Source organism: Lineus longissimus, chromosome 2 (assembly GCF_910592395.1).
Source record: "Lineus longissimus chromosome 2, tnLinLong1.2, whole genome shotgun sequence".
In the NCBI taxonomy this organism is placed as follows: domain Eukaryota; kingdom Metazoa; phylum Nemertea; class Pilidiophora; order Heteronemertea; family Lineidae; genus Lineus; species Lineus longissimus.
The window spans coordinates 12,506,680-12,519,792 of NC_088309.1; the positions used below are offsets into that span (position 1 = coordinate 12,506,680).

Here is a 13,113-nt window from a genome sequence, read left to right on the forward strand (position 1 = left end):
GTATTAAACCAACCCACTCGGGGTTGCACACGAAAATAGTTCAGTTTGAGATTGATGCGAATATATTTTTTCTTAAGTTGAGAATTAGGTGTGTTTAAAATGAAGAAAATGATGATGTTTCAGTCCAATTGGCTTAGTTATGTGGTTTTGGGCCTCAAATTAACCCGTTGTGGTCAAAAAGCTGATTCGCGGGTTAAAAGCCATCAAAAATCACCCCCTAACTTGAGACCCCCTAACCCTGAAATATTCACACACAACGTACAAGGAAAATTACATGGTTTGACAATCTTTGATAAATCTATTTGGCTGTGAAAGCGTCGCTGATTAACTCTTGGAAAAAGTTATGAGCGTGTGGATTGGGCCAATTTAACTGAAAAATGGCTTAGCCATTTATTACAGGTATGTGGCCAGTATGGATGACGTCATCATTGTCGCAATTCACAGCATGTGACCATGGGCACTAAAACATAACGTCTGTTCAACAGCTCTTCACTTTGTGATGTCGTATGCCATTGTAGACATGATGCCTAAATTTTTAGTGCAAGCGACTCGTGGAGAACTTTATAAATATTAACCTGAAATGCCTGAGAACCTAAATGAACCAATAAGGAATTAGCAATTTTCTTTGGAAAATAAAAAAGAAGCAACAGTTTAATTGTATGCTTTTTTATTTGTATGAATTTAATGGAACTTCTGTAATATTCTGCAAGGTTTCATCTGCATTTATCACTTTCGTTAGCAAGTAATTCATTAACGGCGTATGTCGTCATGATTACAACTTGAAAAATTACTTTTGAAGTTGAAATGAAATTCATTAATCAGTTTGTTTCCTGTTTCATTAATCTTGGGTTTTTTGTGCTTTCATTTGCCTTTTGAAAATCTTTCATTCTGATAATGCAGTTTATAATCTTAGTTGTCTTTTAGCAGAGACCTTAAAATTCAAGTGCACTCTGTAGCCTGAGTGACTTACAAGTGTTCGGTCCAAGAGACCATTAAGTACTTTATAGATAGGTCAGAGACCCTTTGGGAACCTGCATGTGTATGAAAGTTGGTATCACGAAAGAATGATTTCATTTTGAAACAGAATCATTTATACAAGAACATATTGTCAATGAATGAAACCTTATGCAAGCTCATATCAAACAGACACCGATGCAAATTGATTTGGGGACTATACCAGGATTCATGAATTTGAATCAGATACCCAGTATATACTGGCTCATTTTGAGTCTAGGAATTGAAATGGAACCAAGTCATCATTGAATGCTCCTCCTGGTCCAACACTCTGTGCTGATGTTACCAGTACCTATAAAATTCAATCAGATACCGAGTAACAGTTCATTTTGAGTCGAGGCATTGAAATGAAACCAAGACCTAGTCCTAGTAATGCTCCACCCAGTCCCTACACTCAAGGCTGTATGTGTGTAGATAAAGCATCTTGGCCCCCCACAATATGTAAATGTTTAGATGGCTACATTGTATCTGTCATGTACTGTAGTGTATGTTCCTGCATGTCGGCCATGGCCCCTAGTTGCCATTCAGTGGGAAAACCTGATCCTCACAGAGTCAATCATGAACCATTTGCAATAAATTTTTCTTTCGTTGTGCTGGTACTGTAAAATATAAGTTTTACTTGCCTGACCTCTCAGGTAGTGCTTCAAAGTGTCAAGATCTTTTGCATTTTATAAATGTTTATGAATGTGTCATTCAATTTGAATGATGGGTTAAAAAAAAGTTTTCCGGATCTAAGACCAGCTGATTAATTCCTACAAAATCGTTACAGAAGGCCCAGCCAGATCATGACATCGTGTCCATTGGACAACTTGGTATGGTCAATTCACTTCTGTCTACCCAAATTGGACATGTTGAAAGGCGTCTAGCATGATTTTAGAGTTCAGAACAGGTCTTAGATCAGTGAAACTAGTGTATATTCAGTGACGTTTTTGATAAGTATTCTTCATCTACTTGCGGTAATGATGATTTTGAGCATTTCTTTTCCATTGGGAAAATTCTTGTACCTCCGCGTTTTTAGCCCAATTATAAACCTATGAGATGGCAGAAATGTTCCACTTTTCTGCTTGGTTAATAGTTCTGCTTTGGGTTTGTACACTTGAATACCCTTGGCTACGGCCAGAGATGGAGTCACTGGAGCATAACGGCAATGTTATGCACCATCACCTTGAGCAAATCATGAAGATGGGAAAAAAAGACCTTAGTTGCTTTTTTCCATTGCTAATTTTTTTTCCATTACTCTCAAAAGAGTCTACATAAACCTGAAGATTCTGAGCAGGTGTGGAATAGTATAATTTTACTCAAATTAAACTGAAAAAAGATTCCTTCTTTACCTTTGACTAGTGATGTTCTCCCAGTTAGGTTTTGTGCAATGGAATTTTTACAAGATATTTTTTGTACAAACCTTTCTTTGAATTCTGAACTCATGCAATTTGGATTACTCAGATTGAAGAAAAAGGGAAGTGCTTTGATCACAAACTATTCAATCAGCTTTGAAATCATCTGATTTCTTTCATGCTCTTATGTTGGCTTTCGCTCTACATGTATGTGCAGTTTAAAAACAAGGTTTTCTCCTGTGATTCAGTCTTTTTCTTTGAAACTGTCTGACATTACTTTTGATATTGGCCAATCAAACTGACCAACTTCTGAGTAAATGTATATTTATGATTTGTTGGGAACGTTCAGAAATACTTCGTTCTGTGACAGCTAGGGTTATTTTCTGTGACGGCGAGTAACAGCTCAACTCAGAAATAACCACTTTATTTAAATTCTTAAATTTCATAAAAATCATTTAGAATTTAATCAAATGATGAATAACAGACAACATATTTCATCCTATTTCATGTTTTGCTGCTGTCAGACGCAAAGATGGGTGTGTAGCACCGAGATAACATTGCCAATTCAGAAACATGTTTATACTTAACAAAAATGATGTGCTCCTGTTTATCTTAATGGAAATCTTCATGTTGCTCCAGAAACTAATTAAGGCACTCCAATGGACTCGCAATATATTCTTTTTTGCTTATGATAATTATATATCGTCTCTTTCAATCTTAAAAAATGACAATGATATATTTTCTTTCTGAAATGAAATAAGATATAAGTGGATCATCTCGATGTACAATTATTGTGAGGATTTTATACCAGGGATAAGAACTTAAGTTCCCTTGTCTCTTTTGCAAAATGTAGGGGATGACTGATGGGTTACTTTATTTTGGGTATTGAGCTTTCAGCATTTTCAAATCATGATGTGGGGCGATTCCTGTTAAAAGAAGATGTTTGTGCTGCTTAATCGTGCAGCAGTTGGTCATAAATCTTACAAAAAAGCCTCCAAAATGTTTTTTTCTCCGATATCATGCAAGGTTTTCATTTTATGGTCAACCTTGATATGCCCAGACAGAAGGTGACCTTTTGCGGTTACTACTTGGGCCTATCAATATCTTAACATTATCTTTCCTCATCTGATATGATTTTAAATGTTTAGTCATTAATTTGTTTGTTTTCTCCAGGGCACCTTGATACCACAGACTTTCCAAAATGGCTTCCACTGAACTGGACACCCCAGAATGAGGTACGTATTTAAACCCTCATATTTGAGCCATAATAATTGCCATTTATTTCGTAAATTTAAAATTAATGGTAATTCTCATGTGGTCGAAGAGGCAGTAGCATATGGAAAGTGTGTCTTGAAGCAAATTGCAAAGTTTATTTTGACTTGAATCAAAGGGTTACTATAGTAATCAGATTGTCTCAGAAAATGTGCCCATTTTGCTTGCACATTCTGATCACTAGCGGAATTTCAATTTAAGCCTTTTAAGATGAAATGAATTGGAGGGAATTTCGTAGATTCCTTGGCATTGGTTGCTATGGATACGCATGTATTTTTACCCAGCGGCTAGTCATACATGTACATCAGAATGCCACCCTGGCACATCCATCAGATCGTATCTGGTGAATATTTTATATTTTTATTGGCGACAGACGACACTCTCCCCTTCTGAATGTTTTTGGAGCTGCGGTACTTTGCTTGCGTGATCTCGTATTTGTGTGGGCAGTGTATTGTATTTATCTGGGATACCACCAACTGCCACAGGTTACCAGATCATCTGACAGCACTCATGATCTCATGTTATATTACTGTAGCCATAGTAAGTTTTGTCAGGCATCTTAAAATTCAAGTGAGTGTGTTTTTAGTATGACTGTTTTAACTGACTAGGAATCCTTCATCTGTTATAAAAAAACTGCCCTAACGTATAATGTGTCTGATGTAATTCCACTTTCATGATCAAATCACAAGGCAGAAAAATAATCAAAGTCATCAGACCCAGTAATGTAATGGTCATTGCTAATTCTAACATTGCATAGACTCGGCCAGTTAATTAAATCTCTTTCACGGATCTCAAAAATTGGTCACTTTTTAGCCCAGGGTTTCACTCTAGCTCAAAGTGACTCACTTTTCTACTCATGTGGGAATGGAAAGCATGCCTTTACTGATTAGATCCACCAGGAATGATGACACACCGCCGATATTCCTACCAATTTGTGCATCTGCTTCAAATTCTCCTACACGAACCCACAGCGATGATTCGAAGCATAAAGTTACCATTTTCAAATAGAATTTTGAATTGAGAGTTCGCCATGCAATTATTTTGGACACCGCATTCTTATTGAGAATTACAGTACTTCCTGCATCTACCTGCCATGTATTGAAAGGAAATAGCGTTCAGTTTTTTGCACCTAACTAATGCTCCAATCCATCAACGCTTTCTTGGCGTATTTTTGCAAGAACTCACATTTTGAATTCTGATCATGACTGGGATGCTGATGACATCAAGTGGCGTAATGTTATCAGCATTTCCAATAATTCCCTTTGTGGAAGTGCCATTGCTTGTCTTTCATTCTCGACCATTTGAGTTCATGGGTACTGTCAGCTGAGTTTATGCACTGTCAGCATGCACCTTTGCAGAAACCGTGAGTGGAACACCGATTACACAATGGGGATTGTATTGAGGTTCTTCTAACCTGGTGGAGATGTGACTGAATGCTGCAATAGATTCAGCTTGATAAAAGTGTTGCTGGGGGTGAAGTCAGGGGAACCTACCTGACGGAGATGTGACTGAATGCTGCAATAGATTCAGCTTGATAAAAGTGTTGCTGGGGGTGAAGTCAGGGGAACCTACCTGACGGAGATGTGACTGAATGCTGCAATAGATTCAGCTTGATAAAAGTGTTGCTGGGGGTGAAGTCAGGGGAACCTTACCTGGTTGAGATGTGACTGAATGCTGCAATAGATTCAGCTTGATAAACTGGTTGAGATGTGACTGAATGCTGCAATAGATTCAGCTTGATAAAAGTGTTGCTGGGGATGAAGTCAGGGGAACCTTACCTGGGTGAGATGTGACTGAATGCTGCAATAGATTCAGCTTGATAAAAGTGTTGCTGGGGATGAAGTCAGGGGAACCTTACCTGGTTGAGATGTGACTGAATGCTGAAATAGATTCAGCTTGATAAAAGTGTTGCTGGGGGTGAAGTCAGGGGAACCTTACCTGGTTGAGATGTGACTGAATGCTGCAATAGATTCAGCTGGGGGGAGTTATCGGTGGTGAAGGATGGATATACGCACAACGACAGTGGATCGGCATGTCATTCTACAAGGATCAATGCCTCCTGAAATATAATTTCTATTTGGTCCAACTATAATATCTACATGACCTTGGTTCAACTATGATATCTGCTTGGTTCAACTATTATATCTACTTTGTTGAACTATAATATCTATGTGAATTTTAAAATCTGAATTCTAACCATTTTCACATCTCTCTGTCTTTCCAGGCTGGATTTGGAGGTTCAGGCCAAGGCGGATACCTGCGGAATTTCTGAATAATCTCTCCCATACTACCGTTACGGTGAAGGGCTTACACATGACATTATCTGAGATGCAGGGACTTAACCGTCTGTGACAATTTTTATATAATTGTGAAGGGTCATGATCAACTCAGTATTTAACTATGTAATAATAATGACTGTCATCTCTGTCGAATTTCAATGTTATATAAATGGTTATGTTTTTATCTCTATGAAAAATTGATTTTTAATTTTATTGAAAAAACTGACTTGTTTGTCCTACTTACGGTGTTGTGTAGAAAGTGTATTCTGTCTACTATAGAATCGACCACAGTAAAAATGCATGATTTCAAACACAATCAGTATATATAATGAATATAAATAAATATATAAATATTATACATAACTATGAATATATTTCTTCTAGCGGTTAGGGTTTAGCTCTTTTATTTTATTTCTCGCCTTGTTTATTTTTGAGTTTTCTCCTTTTAATGAATAATCTCACCTCTGGTTGCTCTATTTTTATATATCAGACGCTTTCGTGTTGATTTTCTCCGGCTGTACTCGCCAGCAGAGTATGGTCTCTTTGTAGTTTAAAGCTGTATCTCAACTTAGTAGCATAGCATGAGTAATTTAAAACATAGTACAGATCTCCCTAATAGTTTGAGTTTTAGAGACTTTGGTAAATTAACTAGATCTAGACACCTGTACACTACTTATGTTATTTGTACAGCTTGTTCAGTCTAGTAAGGGTGACAGAGACTTACCATGAATTGTATTTCCCATTGCATGAAACCAAACTGCTACATCATGTCTACAGTCACTGTACAGGTGTTTCTGTCTAGTTGGCGTCTTAACTTTATATAATAATCGACTGTAGCAAGTGTCTCCTGGCGAGACATACCGTGTTACATCACAAAGCAATACATGTACAAAGTTTTTAATTATACACCTAATGTGCAAAGGTATATTTTATTGTGGAGCAGACGGAGGCCTGTGTTTTGCATTATGTACACTATATTACATTCTTAAGGGTACAGTTTTTGTTAGACAAGCCAGGACAGCGTCAGCTCAAGCTGATATCTATAAATAGAGTAAGCCAGACTAAAGTGGGTCTTGTACACAAAGACATCAGAAGTGCATGGATTCTGTCACTTTCTGTTGGAAGTATTTTACATTTTTTCATTAAAATCACAACGAAAACCATTTTATTGACTATTGTATTCTACATAATTGACATTGTATAAAACCTGCCAAGTTTAACAATTTTTAATGTTGGCAAAACCAATGATGTGTTGTTGATCATGTTGACTATATTCCCAATATTATACACCATGAAATCTGTATATGGATCTGGTAATCTCCAAATGTGAGTTTATGTAACTGTATCCAACTATAAAATGTATGTGTAGCTGTAGTTGTCTTTGTGTATAAAGTCCCGCTTCCATCTTCACATAATGTAGTGCAGGTGCATGCTGTATAAAGTTATTCCGGGAGTAGGGGTAGGAATTTCGGGCACACAACATTTTAGACTAGACTACACCTCTGTTTCTTCGAGTTACTTGGGGTCACACAGCAGGTCATTATTTCATATTAATTTATATTTTTTATTTCTGTTGTTCATATCTTTCAACAAAATTGCATTTTGGATGATTTGGTCCAAATATATATAAAATTCACCAAGAATTTCTCAGCCCTGTTCCAAGCAGGCGCTGTATTGTTTGGTTGCTCCTGTGTTTTTTCTGTTGGTTATATTGGCCATGTACATGCTTGACAGTTGCAAACTATTAATATTATATTTGTGTACAGACCAATTTACTTATAGACTTGGGTTTGTTTTCAAAATGATAACGGCTTGTAGAATCCTATCAGTTTAGCCAAATCTTCTAGTAATAAAAAAAGGTAACTGTTGTAGTGTAACTTGTTGGTTAACAGTCTCTATCTTGTCTCTTTCTTGCTCCTTGTAAATTCACTGCTTCTGGTAATTTAATTCAATAATAACAAGAGGTCGTACTCCTGCGATAACTACCTGAGCCAAATGCTACTGTTTTCAGTAAAGTTAGAAAGGTAACAAATCAATCTATTATTAAACTTCACCAGTTTGGATCACACTTGACCTTTTATCAATGGATTTTTACATTTTGGTCGTTAACCTTTACATTTTTAGGTGCCATATTAGATTGAGAATGCACTAAAGCCAAAATCTTCTGGTGGTTATCAGAGGGGTATGACGATGAAGGCCATTAGCCAAAAGGGTTTTATAAACCCCGGCAAGTCCAACAAGCACTTGTAGACTGGCATCTCATTAGATATGCGGAATAATGAAATCCATGTTAACGTATTCTAAGGGTGTCCCAGTCGCAACACCTATCACACCTGAAGCCTTAAGATGAACTGGACTTGTGTACAGTGAATTCATTGAGATGGGTGGTCTTATCTAGGCTGGGAGGGGGTGATAGGAGGCAAATTGTGACTGATTTTGGGACAATTTTATTGATATTTGTTGATATCACACAGAAAATTGCTAAATGAATAATGAAATATAAATTGCGTAGATTAGATATTGTATGTATAATGTATTATGTGTAGCAAGGTCCCAAATTCAAAACCACTATGTACATTTCAAAAAAAGGTTAACAATTGAGTAAATGCCATTGTTGGTTGATTGTAAATTATGGCACGGGATGTTGCAGGTGGCTCCTAGAGGGCACTGAACATCTGCATGTACATGTTTTGTTATCCTAGTTCTGTAGATAATTAGGGTTAGAAAGATGGATCACTCCTCATAGCACACCATCGACATGTGACAACGTCGTGGTATGCCGCCACAATGCAAAGGCCCAACATTGTATGCGACGTTAGACATCTAGACAACATTAAGGGTAGTACGCATCACGTTGTGTCACACGCGCATGTGCTTTTACGTACTAATGTGTAGAGTGACTTCGATGATACTAATCATTAGTTAATTATGAGCAAAGCAGGGTTCTGTAAGAAACCATCCATTTTGTCAAGAGATTATCCTACATTCTATTGTTGGGCCAGTGTGTCTTTTGATTGTATGCCAAAGCAATACTGTACATTCAATACACAAATTTTTATGCACTTTTGGATAATTTTCTGATAAACAGACTAGAAATGAAATTAATTTGTAATGTATAAAGGTAGCTATACTGGACGATGACATTTGTGGTCTGTGCCAAATTTGTTCTGCTAAGGCATTGGTGTGGTAGTAGTGGTCTTGGGGCATCACAGTGTGAAAGCGGACCACCAGTTGGCCGCCTATTTTTCCCTTGTTTTTATCAAATAAGGTGTTTTTCACACTGTGGGGGTCAATGCAGTCTAGTGTCATGTGCAACAACTGAAAAACAAATAAAAATTGTTTTCAAAGTTACATTTTCTGTTGTTCATTTTCTTTGTCTTTATTCTTCCATGAATAATGGAGCAGAATAGAACTACACTGTACTGTATGTCCTTGAAAACTAACAAAAATACAGGAACCAATGGTTCCCTGGCTCACACCCCTTAAAAAGGTGTCAGTGTTTCTCAAATCACATATGGATTTTAAAAGAATTTACCTCGACCTTTGCATTTTCAACATGACACAGTCAGGACTGATGTTCAGTCAGGTTATTTTTTTTGCAGCCAATTTGATAAAACAGATGACGGATTTGAAACGTTAAAATTTGTAACCCATCCCATCAGATGGAGTGGCTTCAAGGTACTTTGTAGTTCTGTTACACTAACTAACCAATGCATATGTTGTAGAGCAGATGCTTGAGAATGGTAACTGCTGAACCCTGAAACTAGAGACGGACATACCTCATTCTTGAGAATGGAGACATAATTCAACCTTGAGAATGGAGACGTACCTCAACCTCAAGAATGGAGATGTATCTCAACCTTGAGAATGGAGACGTACCTCAACCTCAAGAATGGAGATGTATCTCAACCTTGAGAATGGAGACGTACCTCAACCTCAAGAATGGAGATGTATCTCAACCTTGAGAATGGAGACATACCTCATCCTTGAGACTGAAATCCTAACTCGACCATGAGAATGGAGACATACAATGTATCTATCATATCTTAAACCTACAGGTGTGTATCTCCATATCAGGAATGGTAACAACTAAACCCTGAAAATGGAGACGGACGTATCTGAACCTTGAGAATGGAGACGTATCTCATCCTAGAGACTGAAATCATAACTCGACCATGAGAATGGAGACATACAATGTATCTATCATATCTTAAACCTACAGGTGTGTATCTCCATATCAGGAATGGTAACAACTAAACCCTGAAAATGGAGACGGACGTATCTGAACCTTGAGAATGGAGACGTATCTCATCCTTGAGACTGAAATCATAACTCGATCTATCATATCTTAAACCTACAGGTGTGTATCTCCATCTATACTATAATGCGCGTTGTGGCCGCTAAATAGGAGGCGATTTTTGTTTCAAAATTGGGCCTCGGAAATGCGTCGAATTCTTGCAACCTTTGGCTTCGTAGGTCTGGATCATACGTAAGAGTGTCACTGAGGGTGTCATACGTCGAATATCTTCGTGGTTTTAGAATAAATAACAACTTTTCAGAGAGCACGTCGACTGGAGAGCTCCGCTCATTCTCAAAAGCATACACAAACTTCACGCATATTCTCCCTGCCACATCAGTATTAGCTTCCAGCACGTATGTAGTGCTATACAACCTGGTCCATGGTGCAGGGTATTAGCAGGGAGATTAATGATTAGCCTGTTCTATTTTAGTTCTATTCGAGAAACACTGACCTGAGTGATGAGGCAAATTCTGCAGAGTGGCCTACCGGAACATGCAGTCAGGGTATCAATAAACAGTTATGCCACGATGGACAAAATATGTACAGTGGCCAGCGCTTGCGCTTTGTTTTATTCTTTACTGACTGATGTTGTCAGTTTGAATTGCGTTCTGCATCTCTCCATGCGCCTGGCTTTGGTCCGACAGTGGCATTGGGTACGGGAGTGGGTAGGGTATATGCCTGACATGTGAGGGCCTTATTTGGAACAGGACCTGCTGTCACTGGTCTCAATGTATTGTCACATCATTGTGCAAAATAGCGTACTCCAATCAATCTATTGGGGGTTGCATGTAGATAGCAGCAATAAGTCCCTAAATGCAGTTCATTTCGTGTTTAACCTTGAATAAAACTTCAGTAGCGTTAGAAATTTAATGTAGCTCAATCATCGTGCCCATTTAAAGAATGTATATTACATTTCAACTTTGCCCGCTCCATGGGTATATGCTAGTCTCAGGAATGGTAACAATTAAACCCTGAAAATGGAGACGGACGTATCTGAACCTTGAGAATGGAGACGTATCTCATCCTTGAGACTGAAATCATAACTCGACCATGAGAATGGAGACATACAATGTATCTATCATATCTTAAACCTACAGGTGTGTATCTCCATCTCAGGAATGGTAACAACTAAACCCTGAAAATGGAGACGGACGTATCTGAACCTTGAGAATGGAGACGTATCTCATCCTTGAGACTGAAATCATAACTCGACCATGAGAATGGAGACATACAATGTATCTATCATATCTTAAACCTACAGGTGTGTATCTCCATCTCAGGAATGGTAACAACTAAACCCTGAAAATGGAGACTGACGTATCTGAACCTTGAAAATGGAGACGTATCTCAACCTTGAGAACGGAGACATACATCAACCTTGAGAGTGGAGAAATATCTCAACCTTCAGAGTGGAGAAGAACCTCAACCTTCAGAGTGGAGATGTATCTCAACCTTCAGAGTGGAGACGCACCTCAACCTTTAGAGTGTTAACTTACCTCAACCTTGAGAGTGGAGAAATATCTCAACCTTGAGAGTGGAGACGTATCTCAACCTTGAGAGTGGAGACGTACCTCAACCTTTAGAGTGTTGACTTACCTCAACCTTGAGAGCTGAGACGTATATAAACCTTGAGAGCTGAGACGTACCTCAACCTTTAGAGTGTTGACTTACCTCAACCTTGAGAGCTGAGACGTATCTCAACCTTGAGAGTGGAGACGTACCTCAACCTTGAGAGTGGAGGCGTATCTCAACATTGAGAGTGGAGACGTATCTCAATCTTGAGGGTGGAGAAGTATCTCAACCTTGAGGGTGGAGAAGTATCTCAATCTCGAGAGTGGAGAAGTATCTCAACCTTGAGGGTGGAGAAGTATCTCAACCTCGAGAGTGGAGAAGTATCTCAACCTTGAGAGTGGAGAAGTATCTCAATCTTGAGGGTGGAGAAGTATCTCAACCTCGAGAGTGGAGAAGTATCTCAACCTCGAGGGTGGAGAAGTATCTCAACCTCGAGGATGGAGAAGTATCTCAACCTCGAGGGTGGAGAAGTATCTCAACCTCGAGAGTGGAGAAGTATCTCAACCTCGAGAGTGGAGAAGTATCTCAACCTCGAGGGTGGAGAAGTATCTCAACCTCGAGGGTGGAGAAGTATCTCAACCTCGAGGGTGGAGAAGTATCTCAACCTCGAGGGTGGAGAAGTATCTCAACCTCGAGAGTGGAGAAGTATCTCAACCTCGAGAGTGGAGAAGTATCTCAACCTCGAGAGTGGAGAAGTATCTCAACCTCGAGAGTGGAGAAGTATCTCGAGGGGCGTATCTCGATCTTGAGAATGGAGACGTATCAAACCTTGGGGAGTATATTTTCTTTGAGACTGCAATAACAACTCAACCATGAGACGGTGACATAGCTTGATCTTGAAACAAAAACAATGTTAAGGCCCATATCTCATCCTTGAGGATGGAGACCTATCTCAACCTTGAGAGTGGAGACAATCACAGACGTATCTCAACATTGAGAGTGAAGACACACCTCAACCTTGAGAACGGAGACATATCTCAACTTTGAGAGTGGAGACGTATTATAACCTTCAGAGTGGAGACGTGTCTTAAACTTGAGAATGGAGACATACCTAAACCTTGAGAGTGGAGAAATATCTCAACCTTGAGAGTGGAGAAATATCTCAACCTTGAGAGTGGAGACGTGTCTTAAACTTGAGAATGAAGTATAACCTTAAGATTGGAGACATAATGCAACCTTCAAAGTTGAGACACACCTCAACCTTGAGAATGGAGACGTATCTGAACCTTGCAACTGGAATCATACCACAACCATGAGAATGGAGACATATCTATCATATCTTAAACCTACATAATTTATGTATATCTCCATCCTGGGAATGGTAACAACTAAACCCTGAGAA

At 38.6% G+C, this 13,113-nt stretch overlaps 1 protein-coding gene across 14 annotated transcripts in view; it reads left to right on the plus strand.

Moving 5' to 3' along the window:
• Positions 1 to 9,250, plus strand: part of LOC135482641 (RNA-binding protein Musashi homolog 2-like) — a 163,076-nt gene extending 153,826 nt beyond the window's left edge. For all 14 annotated transcript variants that reach the window (XM_064762871.1, XM_064762874.1, XM_064762877.1 and 11 more), the window contains 2 exons: positions 3,522 to 3,583; positions 5,845 to 9,250. In XM_064762871.1, the coding sequence (XP_064618941.1) occupies positions 3,522 to 3,563 (42 nt within the window). In that variant the 3' untranslated portion in view covers positions 3,564 to 3,583; positions 5,845 to 9,250. The remainder of the gene's footprint in view (positions 1 to 3,521; positions 3,584 to 5,844) is intronic.
• Positions 9,251 to 13,113: the final 3,863 nt, after the last annotated feature.